Consider the following 16238-nt stretch of genomic DNA (forward strand, 5'->3'; position numbering starts at 1 on the left):
AGTCCAAGTTTAAATTTGCACCTACAGGCTAACGACAATTGATATGCTTATGTAAGTATGGCATTAGCCACACCTTCCCTAGGTGTAACATATTTGTTTTCATTAATCCTGATGTACTAGGAATCACACAAATAAAAGTATCATAAATCAAGGTTTTCTACACAGCATACCTTGGCTAATGAAAAATTATTATTTTTTAAATTGGTATGACATGTACAATTATTGTGTAAGGAATGTAAGGTACTTAGAATGGTTTAATCAAAAAATTAAGCTCTTTAGGGCACTGTCTGTTGTCTTTTTCCTTATAAAAACTTCCTGCAGCTAAAGCAAAAGAGGAAAAGGGATATTGTTAAAATGAAAGCGTTACTTAATACTTTACTTTAACTGTTTTCCCTTCTTTTCTGTACCTTTAAGAAAAGTTTTAAAATATTTTAATCCTGTCTTTGCCATGGGACTAAGCAGGCTGAGGTCTCTGTACTCAAAATCCTGAACCCTGTTTGGCAGTTTAGTGTTATGCCAGAGACAGGGTCATGTAAACACCTTTGACTCTCTGGGCCCATTTATACCATAAATATTAATACAACAGGACTGTTACTTTAATATATATCTGGACAGCACCAAGAAGAATGGGGTCCGGACCACTGATTACTACTGTAATAATAATAATAATTAATACATGTTCCCTTGTTTTTCTAGAACGTTATCAAGTGCAGGAAAAGAACTGAAGGATAATTTTCTGAAGGCATTGGCAGAAAGGGAGGAAGCCAACCGCAACGGGAAAATGGCAGTGAGTACATTTTAGATTGAAATCCTATAGTAATAAATAGTTTGAAAAATTACATTTAAAGCTACCATCTTTACCTTGTAGCACATATTGCATTTTTCATGAAAACATCTATTAGTGTAATTTATAGCAAAACTCTTTTTTTCCTCGAGTCATGCATTTAAAAGTTCTGTCTATTTGGGTGAGGTTCCCTGAGGATTGAAAAGTGACAAATGATACCGTTGGTCTGTTTTTTGACAAAATGCACGAAAAGACAAAGCAGGAATCTAGAGACAGGTACATTTAACGGTATTGGTGGAGAGCATCTTGGAAACCATACAAAAGGATGTAATAGGAGACCACCTAAAGAAGTACATTTTGATTTTGTTATCCCTGTTAACGATTTAGGCACTAATCTTGTGGCTGCTTAAGCACACATATAACATTACACCCATGTGAATGCTGCAGCTTCCTTATTGAGCGGGGCATCTCTCTGTGATGACATTACACCAGTGCTGTGGAATCTACTGCCTGTTGGCCTCCAAGAGACTTTAGGGTTGGTTATGACCTATAAAGCCCTATATGACATGGGACCAGCGTACCTGAAGGATTGCCTCTCAACACGGGCCATATTGCCGCAGTTGTAGTCAGATTGAGTGCCCAAACCGGGTCTCACTCATAAAAGAGAGGAAGTGACTGGCAGGGCATTTTTTGTAGGGGCTCCAGGACTCTGGAATATGACTCCCCCTTTGGTCCAGAAAAACTGAATTTGGTGGCCTTCCAGGCATGCTGCAAAAGACATCTGTTTGATAGGAATTTTGGAGAAGGCTGAGGGTATGCTTCCCATAACACTGAAGAAGTAGAATGGAGTTTTTGTAGGTGGTTGGCTGGCTGAGTTCCCGTGAAATTATTTCTCTAATACTGTTGGGATTTTGTTGTATTATTAATGATGTTAAGATGCCTAGAGCCTTGGATAGGCATCTTTTTATATTTTTAAATCAAAATAAATAAATAGTCTCATTGACTCACGTAAAATGCACAGGTTTGCAGAACTGGGGCTTAACTTAGGTCATGCTTAACTTACCCATTGGAATTCTTTGAAAATTCGATTGCCTTCGCAGATCAGGGAAATGATAGTATATTTTGATTTTCCAAAAGCTCTTGATAAAATTATACATCTGAGATTAATGGTTGAGCTAAAGAGGCATGTAAGACTTGATTAGAATGTTTCCGGGAGGAACAATGAGAAATAATGGAATGAAACTGAGCAAGGGAAAATTTATGCTAGATATCACAAAAGATTTCCTAACCGTAATTTCGTTAGACTGTGGGAACTGGTGGAACCCTTTTCACTAGACTTAGATGAGATAGAGCACTCTGGAATATTGTCAGGGGAACAATCCTGTAATGTTAGAGGACAGATTGGAAAATTGAGTCGGACTTTTCTGTATCTAAATTCTATTCTACCCCTATATTTTTTTGCTGGCCCTCGTTCCCATCTTTTTCCCTTGTAAAAGAGAAAACAAAAGTTAGAGAAGATGCCAATATATTTCCTTTTTTTCTTTTCCTCCACTCTCTCTAGCCTTATCTATAAAAATGCAAACAAATGCAATATGTAGTTACGTTGGCACTAATAAAATATTGTTCAGCAGAGAGATAAGTAGGAATTGGCAAAGTTTTGGTAACAGGAGAGACACCTCCCCCTACCCCCAAATTTGGAAACTTGTCTAGATTCTCTAGACCTTATGGGTCTTAGTTTAGTTTACAGGCCGTTGGAGATTTTCACCACAGCAAGGATCCTCAGACTATGGTACATGAGCGTTTATCTCACAACAATTTTTTAAGAAGACGGTGCTTAAACAAATAAAGTTTGGGATCCATTGTGCTATAGCAAATTGGACCAAACTGAGTAACAGCAGGGCTGGATTTGTCACACTATCAGTTTTTGTCACAATTCGTTCAGGCCTCTTGTCAGAGTTAGTATTGTAAAGTAATGAGTTATCAATAGTCACCATGTAGGAATATCTGTTAGACCTGAATACTGATACATACTATTCTATATGAATATAGTTGAGGAGAAGAAGATTCTTCATACTTGGCTTGATTCATGTTTGCTAGCTTTGTTATATAGAGAGTAAGATCTGCTTGTAATGGGTCCACTTCACTTGACTATTCATGGCACAACTGGACTGATAAGACAATAAAGACTACAGTGGTTTTGCTGCTGCATATGGACTGAAATTATGCTTTTTCATCCCTCCTATGTGGGACATTGAGAGTTATTTGATTCTGTGCTCACAGGGACACTAGATTCCCTCTCCTTGTGTTAAAATAATACTGCAAAAATAACATTGGCTTTATGGGAGGTTGCAATGATTTTGATCTTCCCTGACTCTGGTTGCTTTTGAAGCTGATCAGATAAATGGTAAATATATACAGTATTTTCTCTCCCTCCTCCCCCGTCTTTTCTCACAATTAAAGTAAAAGCGTTTTTTTTCTCCTATGCAGTTCTGGGATCCATATCTGCTTTTTTATGGCTAGCTAATTAGCCACTAGAATTTTCAGAGGAAATGTTGCCGAAAATGTGGTTCTAAAACCTACGTGAGCAAGCTTTCTCCTGAGGCTTCAAACGCCTTGTGGTTTCAGCTGGTTGAGAAGTACCATGGGAAAAGTGTTTCTTGTGGTAGTTAGGGATTTCCTACCAGAAAAGGTCCAGAAAAAGGCAACGTAAATGGTTAGCTGTGTGGCTCAATTTACATATGATGAAAGATTGGAAAAAATAGAATGATTTAGTGTGAAAAAGAGAAGAATTAAGAGGAGTACTTGTGGCACCTTAGAGACTAACCAATTTATTTGAGCATAAGCTTTCGTAAAGCTTATGCTCAAATAAATTGATTAATCTCTAAGGTGCCACAAGTACTCCTTTTCTTTTTGCAAATACAGACTAACACGGCTGTTACTCTGAAAGAATTAAGAGATTTGTTTGAGGTATTGAATATTATAAAAGGAATTCAGTTGTTAATAATAGTTCCTACCTCTTTTCATCTGTAGTGCTTTTTCATCAAAATTTTTATAAAGATGGTCAATATCATCACTCCCATTTTATAGATGGGGAAACTGAGGCACAGAGCAGCATGACTTTCCTGAGATCATCCAGCAGACCAGTGGCCCCAATATCTTTTTGTCCACTGGAAGAAACATCTACCTTAAAAATGTGCTTCAGAAGTTACAGGATAAGTGCCCATCTTGGAATCTTCTTTTTATAAAAACAGTAATAAAGAGGCAGTTTTGCAAGCTCATGTGAAAGTCTTTGTTCAAAATCTAATCTATGATACAAGGAAAAGGGTCACTAGACAAAATGAATGACAGGCATAGTAAATTTAAAGCTGCAAATAAATATAGACAGCTTCTGAGAATTAATTACCACAGGAGGGTATAGACTTAAACTATAATTGGATTTGAAAAGGACTGAATAAATTCCTGACTTAACATAACACTGTAGTTAGACTTGCTAATAGTGTTGAATCTTATGTGTGTAAGCTGACTCATGTGTGGATGATCAGGAAAGAATTTTCCCTTCTGTATAGCACTGAATAATCGACTAGATAAATTATGGAGATTTTTTTTTTTTTGGTCTTTCTCTGAAGTTTTTGGTATTGGCTGTTTCACTTAATAAACAAATGACTTGAACCAGTCTGGAAATTACTATGTGCCATTACTATGGGTGAATGGGCATGGAAGTCCGTTGCACTGATGTCTACAATGCAGTGCCAGTTTACACTGGCAGAAGTATCTGCCCCTATGTTTCTATTAAAACAATTAGTGCAGAGGTACACAATTCTTCACTGAGCTGCAAAACATTACCCAAATGTTTTCAAACCTGCAGAAAGGTTTTTTTTAGTTCATTCTGCGATGGGATCAAAAGTTGAACTTATGTTTGAGCCAAACCAGTTTGCCCAGAGTTTGGAAAGTCCACTTCCCTAGAGCGAGTAGGAAGCTTTCCCAGGAACATGCCATCGCCTTCTCAGGAATCTAAACTTTCATCTAAAGAAAACAAATTTGAGCAATTATGATTGTGAAGAAACCTTCCAGACATGAACCGAATGTGGGTGATTTACTGATTCTTCCTAAAGCCAAGTCTTCAATGCAAAAAGATGCATGTGTTTACACTGAGTTAGCTAACTAGAAATACCTATCTCTATGTAAAATGCTAGTGGAGGCAAGGCACTGTAGTTTTACCGTGAGGTGGCTCGTTGTAGTGAACCCCAATTGGGAGTTATAGAGTTGGACCATATACAGTTTTTTTTTGCCATGAAAACATAGCCTAAGTCCTCAGAAAGACAACTCCAGCACTAAAAGAAAAGGAGTACTTGTGGCACCTTAGAGACTAACCAATTTATTTGAGCATAAGCTTTCGTGAGCTACAGCTCACTTAACTGTGGGTAGGGATGAAGGATGGCTGCTAGTGCTAGGAAAAAGAAGGGATCTGGTAATTGCCCCATGTGAGACAGCTGATGGGGGAAGGGCTGACCATTGATGTGAGAAGCTGCCACTCCCACCCCTTGGAACAGTGGTTACTCTGGGGACCCCAGTTGCCCTAGCCAAGCAGAGGATTTTGTCAAGGTGGGGGTGGAAAGATTGTGGGCCTCTCTCCCACATAATCTTCTGCTGGGGTGGCAGAAGCCTTCTCCCTGGACATTGTTCTCTGCTTGGGCAGCTGGTCATAGTGGGGAGGCTCCCTCTCCCCAATACAAGAGTCCTCTGTAAGGGTAGGAGGCATGGGATCCACCACCACAGATCCTCAGACTGTCTGTGGCCTCCTTATTCCTCATTTTTTGGGAGGCCTAGGATCTAGCCTAGGAAGAGGGAAACCTTATCCCCCTATTACTTTAGCCAGACTTTTGAGGGCAAAGGGAGTAGCAAGAGGACTCCTGCTACAGCAGAGGACTCTTTGTAGTCTGTGTAGAGGGCAACAGTATAAATTGGTTTAATGTGAGAGGGTTCCTGGTATTTATTCACTGGGGGAGAGCATTGTTGATTTAGTGATTGATTTAGTGTTGGGTGGAGCATAGCATTAATTCAAGAGCCAAAGCGAGACTGGGGTCTCCTGGCTCAAGCAGAAGGTGGAACTCAACCATCAGGAGACTAGTCAGGAGGAGGTGTAGTTCAGGGAACTGGTGTATTTTGGCCTGGTGAGCAGTCTTAAATATTAAGTAAACTTTTCAAGCCCTGGGTTTGCCCAATCCTTATGATAACAACACTAAAGGATCTTTCCAGTATTGCAGGGCCCATCCTGCCTCCTCTGTGCTGACTTGGTTTCATTCTCTGCTCATCTGCTCTGTAGACAGTTTACCATATACACTACACACACAACAATGGACTGGAGAGAAGAGCAGGAGCATCACAGCAGTGTGAGATAGGCCTTAAGCACACCCCTGGTATTACCATTCTAGATAATGAGATGATATGCTTAAATATGTTAAATAAAGATAGCTAGAATGTGATCCAGCCCCTAAAAAAAAAAAGCGTCCCACCAAAATCGAGACATCTAGACTCAGTTTCAGAGACTCCCCTGCAATTATATGATTTGTGGACCCTTAAAATGGCCTTTGGTTATATATCGGGAGTTTCTGGAACTGTGAATACTATTCAAGCTATCCAGTGTGTGACTACATATAACAGAGTAAATTAAATATGCTGTTTCAGCCTTAACTCTGTATCGCCTGAATTTTGTTGGTTTAAATCAGATCCATAATGTTTCCCTAATACACCTTTGTTTAAGCATACCTCAGAAATGTTGGTATAGAACATAAACTTGTTGGCTGCAGTCATAAATGTACAGAGAAGACATTATCATTTTTTCTATCAAATACTTGGTTAGCCCTTAAGAATTTCTTTATGAAGCTATGTAACTATTGATCTTACACATGCCACTGGTATTGTTAATAGGGCTCTATACAGCTGAAATTATACATGGTCTTTTGGGTTATACTGGGTCTGCAAGACCAAGTAGGCTGGCTGCTGAGCACACCAACCTATCCAGAGAAATGACTGCTTATTTTGAAAGGCTAAAACTGCTCCCAAATATCAGTTACATGCCAGGATTTCTGGAGGTGCTCAGTGGATGAGAAACTTACGCAAATGAGTTCCCTGCCTCATCTTCTCAGCATATGCTATTTGTCTAAGGTCCACTTCTCTTCTTCATGCAGGAGCTGTCCAGGCCATGGGAATTATGACAGCTCCAGCTAAGCACTGGGGGAGCGCAGTCACTGCACGACCTGGCTCCGATGATACATACAGCTGAGTGTCACAAAGCCCAAGTCACTTCACACAAGTCCTTAGTGGCCTCATGCATTTTGACCAGGAGATGACAAAGTGGAAACTTTCATATCTCTCTGAGCCAGTGAGCAATTGCCCCAAACCACCCTTTGCAACCAAGCAGGTAGAAGAGAGCAGAACTACTTGAGACTAATACCTCTCATTCCATCTAGGGTCTGCAAGTGATGGTCAGTGGTGGTAAAGAATTGCGACATACTTAAACATATCAGCATGGCCATGTAACCATTCTACGTTGCTAGAAGGAGATTGTCTACCAAAGAAACTGTGGTATGATGCAGGCTCATTTACCTGCCCCTCAGTACACAAAGGTTGATTCTAGCTTTACTGTCACTTCCTTTGTGGCAGGGCTTGGGAAGGGCTGGTGGAAAGCAAAAGTGGGAAAATGCCTGTGTAAAGGGAGGATCCCATAGGTGGTAAGTGAACACCAGCTTGCGGAATCTTTTACTTATGTTTATTTTGCTTTGATTAATGCTATCAACCCTTTGCTACTGCTGAAAATTCCTCCTGATTACTGCTGTTTTATTGTTGTTGAAACCTTCCCTTTTACAGCGATTAATCCATTTGTTGTACCATACCTGAGCCAAACATCACACTGAAAGGAGCCAAGGAAATGTGAAGGCTCTGAACAATATCAGATTTGTCCTGAAAGTCTCCACATCAGAGCTGTCCTGTCATGGCAGCCTCAATACTTTCCTCACAAGAATAAAATTAGAAAAGGGTTATAATTGAAGAGGTTGTCATAGTCTAGAGCATGGCCCAGATGTTCACAGCACTCTGTATTATTGTGGGGTGGTATTGTCAAACTCAAGCAACAGTGGACCCAGCACTTCAATTTTTGATCTGGGTAATTTTTGATTTGTGGACCTACCTCACTGCAGTGGCAAACTCCATCCCTATCTGAGCTATCAAATGTGCAAAGAATAACAAAAAATGCTTCACAAAGTAAAGTATCAGTTTATTTTTCTGAGGGGAGCCAGTGCAGATTAAACAAGCTCTTTCAGGAGTGGCGGGAAAGAAAATGTGTTTACTGCCACAATAGCTCTGGACTGTGATTTCAAAACCTCTCTGCGCTGTAGTAGATTAATCTCAAACTGTATCTTTCTCCCTATGAATTTTAGTTTGCACAGGTTATCTGTATATCAAATTGGTCTATGACAATGGTGTTTACAAAAATGAGGTGGTCATGACAAAGGTGTTCTGTGCATTCCCTCAATTACCACCCCATTCAAAAATGAGATCCAGAAAAGATTAGAAGGAAACATAAGAAGTGATCAGTAGAAAGTGGATTCAAAGAATGAGTGGAGTGGGTGCTAGGTGGCAATTCGTCCCTGTTTTGAATGTGCAGCTAAAGCGTCTCTTACTTTCATGAATAAGAATTCACTTAAATTCCAGTATTCAGTTATATGATCAAACTCATTCTGAAGGCAGAAAGTTCTTCATTTCTTCACAAAGCTGTATGTTTTCTGTACCTAGACCTCACCCATATGCTGGTATGCATAACATATTTTTTGTTGAGTCAGGGTGATAAACTGTTCAAAACACACGTCATCTGTGGTATTAGAAAGCCTATAAGAATTGTGTAATACCTACAGACCTATTTTTATGTGTCAAAGTAAGCCCCATAATTACTGTATATATCTTGGGATACTGTTTAAATTGACAGGTTTCAGACTTAACAGCCGTGTTAGTCTGTATTCGCAAAAAGAAAAGGAGTACTTGTGGCACCTTAGAGACTAACCAATTTATTTGAGCATAAGCTTTCGTGAGCTACAGCTCACTTCATCGGATGCATACTGTGGAAAGTTTAGAAGATCTTATTATATACATACAAAGCATGAAAAAATACCTCCTCCCACCCCACTCTCCTGCTGGTAATAGCTTATCTAAAGTGATCACTCGCCTTACAATGTGTATGATAATCAAGGTGGGCCATTTCCAGCACAAATCCAGGTTTTCTCACCACCACCCCCCCCCACACACACACACAAACTCACTCTCCTGCTGGTAATAGCTTATCTAAAGTGACCACTCACCTTACAATGTGTATGATAATCAAGGTGGGCCATTTCCAACACAAATCCATGTTTTCTCACCCCCCCCTCACAAATCTTGGGAGACAGGCCAGTCCTTGCCTACAGACAGCCCCCCAACCTGAAGCAAATACTCATCAGCAACCACATACCACACAACAGAACCACTAACCCAGGAACCTATCCTTGCAACAAAGCCCGTTGCCAACTGTGCCCACATGTCTATTCAGGGGACACCATCACAGGGCCTAATAACATCAGCCACATTATCAGAGGCTCGTTCACCTGCACATCCACCAATGTGATATATGCCATCATGTGCCAGCAATGCCCCTCTGCCATGTACATTGGTCAGACTGGACAGTCTCTATGTAAAAGAGTAAATGGACACAAATCAGATGTGAAGAATTATAACATTCATAAACCAGTCGGAGAACACTTCAATCTCTCTGGTCACGCGATTACAGACATGAAAGTCGCTATTTTACAACAAAAAAACTTCAAATCCAGACTCCAGCGAGAAACTGCTGAATTGGAATTCATTTGCAAATTGGATACAATTAACTTAGGCTTGAATAGAGACTGGGAGTGGCTTAGTCATTATGCAAGGTAGCCTATTTCCCCTTGTTTCCCCCCCCCCCCCTCAGATGTTCTTGTTAAACCCTGGATTTGTGCTGGAAATGGCCCACCTTGATTATCATACACAATGTAAGGAGAGTGGTCACTTTGGATAAGCTATTACCAGCAGGAGAGTGAGTTTGTGGGGGGTGGGGGGTGAGAAAACCTGGATTTGTGCTGGAAATGGCCCAACTTGATTATCATACACATTGTAAGGAGAGTGATCACTTTAGATAAGCTATTACCAGCAGGAGAGTGGGGTGGGAGGAGGTATTTTTTCATGCTTTGTGTGTACATAATAAGATCTTCTAAACTTTCCACAGTATGCATCCGATGAAGTGAGCTGTAGCTCACAAAAGCTTATGCTCAAATAAATTGGTTAGTCTCTAAGGTGCCACAAGTACTCCTTTTCTTTTTGTTTAAATTGACTTATCTTATCATCTTTTTCACTGATATAACAGTGATGAGGCACCTGGCTAGATAAGTACCTGGATAGACGTGGTAATGGAATTGTATTTGAACACTTTCCTACTACGATAGATGACCTTGTGGACTTTGGGCCAACCAATCTGAGCATCAGCAAACTTTGATGTTTTCAGTGGGTAGATGGAATCTTTTCTGTTTTCATGAAAACAGTAGTAAGCTACAGATTCCCCCGGTTTTACTGATTAGAAAAACAAAAATAAAATCTGTCCTTTCTGTCCTTACAATCCTCAGAACTGTAATCAAGAGATCAGATGCAATTCAGGCTTGGTAGAGTAGAACTTGTTGATGCTAATTTTCCCATTGAATGTTGACTGTGTAAACAGTTACATGACTGGGCCGTTTTGGCTTTGAAATGTGTATTATTGAAGCTGGTATAAAAGCACTGGTTACAGCTTGTTCCTTCAGAGCCATTCAAAGAAACCACTGTAGCTGACTCAGAAAAACCTGTGAATCAGGCAGTTTCTAATATACCCATTTCCTGTGTTGAAAACTCTATGAAACATAAGATTGCGTTGTATGTGACCAACAATATTGTGCTGACATGATCTTTTCCCCCTTTACTATTTTCCAACGTCTATAAAGTGCTCCCTTCTCAAGAAAAAGAGGGTATTGTGCAAATGTTTATTTCCCTTTTAATTGAACCCATGTTTGTCCAATTAATAAACCCCTATGGAAATTGTATGAGTCATGCAAGTAATCATAACTTCATTTCAAACAAATCACTTCTGTGCTTGAAATATAAAATACATATCAAATTCCATTTCACTAGAAGAAGTACATTATAAAAGGTTAAACTTTTTATTCTTCCAGTGATTGCACGTGTCCATTCTACTTCAGGTGTGTGTGCATGCATAGTGCACCCAAGTCAGAGATGTTTCTCCCATAGCTGTACCTATCGGGGCTGTGCATACGCCCTCCATGCACTTACTCTGCTAGGCGAGGGAATAAAGGGGTGGAGCTGCCTTTGCAATTCTCTCTGTTCCACCTCACCACCTGTGGTCGGTAGTTGGAATGTCAGTGTTGTCTGTACAATCTTTTCTCTTTATTAAAACTTGTAATAGTTGTTTAGAGTCAGTTTTGTTAGTGGTTCTCCTTTATTCTATTCTATTTATTCTAATAGAAGCTGCCTTAAGTCGTTCCTCGGAACCACGCTGCTCTGTATGTACTCAGAGGCACTCCACGCCGTCCAGGAGCACTCCTCTGTACATTGCAGTTTTTCCAGTAGGAGATTTTCAGAAGGGAAGGGCCATTCCTCTTCCCTGGTACCATACACGAGGCTGAAGAAGTCAAATGATGCAAGTGTCTCTAAAACTAGAAGATTTTCCTCTTCTAGAAGATTGAGGTCTCTGGCAAGATCCTCAAGCAGGAATGCAGATACTGGAGGTAGAGCACAAGCTCTGTCTAGGCACTCACTGGTACTGCATGCTCCCTTGACCCACCAGATAGGGTCATTGACTCTGGAACAGACCCCGGTGCTGTTGAGATTGAGTCAGTTGACTGCACGTTCTATTTGTCTGTGCAGCAGACGTCTGAATGTATGAGCCTCTCAATACCGACAATGCCAGAGGCATAGGCAGCAGCTGGAGACGTGCTTTGCCTCTCAATACCAGAGTCTCCAGTTGTTCAGAACGTAGAATTATTGGTGCCAACTACTTCGCAAACTCTGGTACCATCTGTATCAGTGGTGGTATTCCTCTCGGCTTCCGTGCATCAGACCTCAGTACTGATGGTGAGCAATCATAGCCTACCTATCTGGTACCTTCTTGGGGTAAGCTATGGATGCTCTCCCCAGTACCTAACACATCTGTTCATAGATCCCAGGCACCTATGCTGCATGATACCGCACCACTACAGCCGTCTGAATATTCCAACTCTTCTTCAGAGTGAGAGGTGGAATCAGATGTATCCCAATCTTATCACAGATTTCTCCACCTGCCTATGGAGGATTGAGAGCTCAGCACTGACATTCCCATGGATGTCAGTCTTGAGACAGGGAGCCATGGGACACTTTTAATTGGGGCCCTTTTGCCTTATCAGTGGCCCCACTGGAATCCATGGGGTATGCCTCTGCCCTCACATTTATCTCCAGGTTTTTGTTTATCTAGGTCACCTCAGAGGCAATGTCTGATTTTGGACGCTGGTCCCACTACTAATCTCAGCTGATGCCTCTCAGGTTTCTGAGTCCTCTCAGCTGGAACCTAGCCCTGCTGGCTCAGCCTGACAGCATCCTTCAGTTCAGGATGTTCCTATTAAGCCTTTCCTGAATAAGTCATCCTCCTCTCCAGATGAGTGTTAGTGTTGACATGACAGATGAGTGATGAGTGACAGTGTTAGAGGCATCATTACCTGTCCAGGATGATTATAAGACATACAATTGGCTAGCTCTCTTGGCATACTGGCTAGCTCTCTTGGTATACAAATTGAATAGGAGAATTAGCAGAAATCTTGCAGACCCCAGAGCCTAGTAGAGTGGCTTTACCTATTAATGAAGCCATCTCGGAGCCTACAAGGGTCTTCTGGGAGACACCAGCTTCTCTGCAGCCAAGAGAACATCTGGATTACGGTTCAGGATCATGAACAAATAGGCTTTCTTGGCCAGATGCGATTATTCCATCTGGGATAATCTGTCAAAATCATCTGACAAATTACCAGAGGATGCTAGGCAGGAATTCCAAGCCGTGATTCCTGAAGGTAGACTGGTTTCCAGGACCTCCCTTCAAGCAGCCCTAGATAGCGTCAATTCTGTGGCGATGATGATGGCATCTGCAGTTGCTCTGCTCCAGTTCCCTGGGCTATAGTCATTAGGCTTTCTTCTGGAGACAATAGAAGATCTTCAGTATGAGGGTCTTAATTTGTTTTAGGGAAAATAGATGAAGCTCTGCATATCCTGAAAGACTCTAAGGCAACCCTTCGATCACTGGGTGTTTATACCCCATGCCTCAAAAGGAAGCAATTGCATCCTCTAGTAGTCCAGAGGCATCCTTTTTACCCTCCAAGACACCCTGATCAATCAGAGGCTATGTCTACACTTATGGGGTGGGGGACATAGAGTATATATACTGCATGCTCCACTAGCACTGGTATAAATATCTGTGTAGACAGAGAGGCATTGCTTACGTGAGTGAAGATGCACCAGAACCTTAGAGTAGATACCCTACAGAGCTCTCTGCATGCCCAAGCCAGGCTTCCTATGTCTACACTGCTATTTCCCTACACCACAATGAAAAGCCTCCAGCAGCAAAGAGAGGCTCTGGCTGGGGGGAGGCATCAGGGAAAGGCTGTGGTATCTCCCCACAACTGGAACCTTTCCCTGCAGCGGATTTCTCATTCCAAAATCCAAAATGGGGTCTCAGACGTATTTTGGACCGGCAAAATCTAAATAGGTACATAAAGAAGATGACATTTCACATGGTTACCAAAGCCTCCTTTATCCCTTCTCTGGATCCTGAAGACTGGTACACTGCCCTTGACTTGTAGGATGCCTACTTCCGTGTGGCCATCCACCAGAGCCACAGGAAGTTTCTAAGATTTGTTGTGGGCAATGTTCATTATCAGTTTGCTGTCCTGCCCTATAGTCTTTGTTCAGCCCCACGAGTCTTCACAAAGTGCATGATGGTGTCAGCAGCTTATCTCAGAAAAGCAGACATGCAGGTATGCAAGATCAAGTCCCTCTTTTGTTCTCTGAGCCTGTTAATCAACACGGACAAGTCAGTTTTTGACCCAGTGCAGAAAATACAGTTTATAGGAGCAGATCTCGACTCTGGTGAGGGCATTCTCACCTGAAGCCAGATTCCAAGCAATTTTGGATCTCTGCTCAGACGTCAAAACCCATTGTTGCACAAAGGCAGGGAATTTCCTCAGATTTCTGGGACACATGGCAACTCGTATGTACATGACTCAGCATGACAGACTTCACCTCAGGAGAATGCAGAGGTGGATGAAGTCTGTTTACTCTCAATCTGCTGGACATGCTGACTCGTGCTAGAAAATGTGCGCTCTAGATTGGTGGATGGATCCAAAGTGTGCAAGGGGGTTCCCTTCTCCCCATCTCTGTCCTTGATGACTCTGGTCATGGATGTTTTATCTCTGTTGGGTGAGCTCACCTAGGGGACTGCCAGGCTCAAGGATTGTGGTCAGACCAAGATCTTGTTCGCCACATAAATGTTCAGGAGCTGTGAGCAGTTCACCTGGCATGTTAGGCTTTCGTCTCGCACATCAAGGGTTGTACAATCCAACTCCTCAAGGACAATATGTTGCAGGTTCGGCTTGAACAGGTGGGAGGGGGAAGGAACCAGGTCAAATTGCCTCCTGCCAGGAAGCTATAATTTTTACATTGAAAATGCAATCTCACTCAAAGCTTCACACTTTCTAACCGTTCAGAACTGCCTGGTGGATCATTTCAGTCGATCATTCATCAGGAATTACAAATGATATCTCAGACCAGGTGAAGTAAAATTCATCTTTCAGACTTGGGGAGTACCAGACAGAGATCTCTTTGCTACTCGGCTGAACAGGAAATGCCATCTGTTTTGTTTACTGGCCAGGCATAGCCTGGATTCTTTGACAGATATTTTCCTGCTGTTGTGGGAGAGAAAGCTCCTGCATATCTACCCTCCTATCCCTCTAATTCTGAAGGTGTCACAAACTCAGGAAGGATCGTGCTGTTGTGATTCTAACAGCACCAATCTATCCTTGTCAACACTGGTTCTTGGACCTCCTGAATCTCTCTTTTTGGGCTCACATAACCCTACCTCAAGAATCCAATTTAATCTCTTAGAATCACCGTCCAATGTTATATCCCAGCCCATCCATTCTGAACCTAATAGTGTGGATGCTCAGTAGTTAAAACCTCAGAAGGCTGAATATTCTTTAGAAGTTCAGAACATCCTCCTCAATAGCAGAAAATTGTCCACCAGAGATCATAGAAGCATTTCTCTGTGGGGTCTGAACAGAAAGGTATTTCTCCTTCACAGTCTTCCCTTCAGTTTATTCTGGATTATTTGCTTTACCTGAAAGGAAAAGGGCTGTCTGTCAGTTCACTGAGAGCTCTCTTGGTGGCTATTCAGGCTTTCTATCTTCCTGTAGAGGTGCAATCCACCTTTCCTAACCCTATGATGGTGCAATTTTTGAATGGTTTGGACAGGCTATTTCCTCCCATCACAGGGGTTTAAATTTGGTGTGAACAGTTTTAATGGGGCCACCCTTTGACACCTGGGCTCCATGTTCCTTATTATACCTCTTTATGAATGTAGCATTCTTCACAGCTATTACTTCAGCCAGGAGGACAGCAAAGTTGCAAGTGTTGATTGATGAACCTCTATATACCGTTTTTTTTTAAAGACAAAGTCTCTTTATGTCCCCAACCTAATTTCCTGCCTAAAGTATTTTCAAATTTTCACCTCAGTCAAACTATCTACTTACCAACCTTTTCCCAAATCCTCACTTTCATAAGGATAAAGAGCCATTGCATACTTTGGAAGTCAGGAAGGTGCTAGCTTTTTACTTGGACAGATCCATCTCCTCAGTAAGCACCACCCCGATGGGTACCACTCTGAGGAAAACATCTCTGGTTTTGGCACATTGGGCCACACATAGCTGAAGTGGAATGGACATGTTCTTCAAGATGCATTGCACAACAGTTACAGAAAAGTAATAACCAGTTTTTTTTCCTGGAAGTTGATTAAATCTGTGTCTTCTTGCTGTACAAGGATCCACAATCCTGATTTTCTTCACATTTAAAGAAAAAAAAATTATGTTATTTCCTGAGGCTAGCCTTTTAGGGTGTAGATACATAGTCCTTGTCAGAAGTTCCTTCCTTAGTTTAAATCCTAACTTTTTTTTTATGGAAGCTCTCTTCAGAAACCATGAGTTCTTTTTTTCTTTACTGTTCATACATTCTGTTTGTCACATAATTGGCAGTAGGCGTAATCAAATGTAAAGGCACATGATATCTAGGCACTGTTTGTGGCCGTGTGTGGAATTCTTAGCAAACTCTATCTCCT

At 41.5% G+C, this 16238-nt stretch overlaps 1 protein-coding gene across 1 annotated transcript in view; it reads left to right on the top strand.

The window, feature by feature from the left end:
• CFAP299 (cilia and flagella associated protein 299) overlaps positions 1-16238 on the top strand; it is a 395611-nt gene that overhangs the window by 141528 nt on the left and 237845 nt on the right. The window contains exon 3 of the mRNA XM_073340486.2: positions 697-787. Coding sequence (XP_073196587.1) covers positions 697-787 — 91 coding nt within the window. The remainder of the gene's footprint in view (positions 1-696; positions 788-16238) is intronic.

This window comes from Lepidochelys kempii, chromosome 4, assembly GCF_965140285.1.
Source record: "Lepidochelys kempii isolate rLepKem1 chromosome 4, rLepKem1.hap1, whole genome shotgun sequence".
NCBI classification, from domain to species: Eukaryota; Metazoa; Chordata; order Testudines; family Cheloniidae; genus Lepidochelys; species Lepidochelys kempii.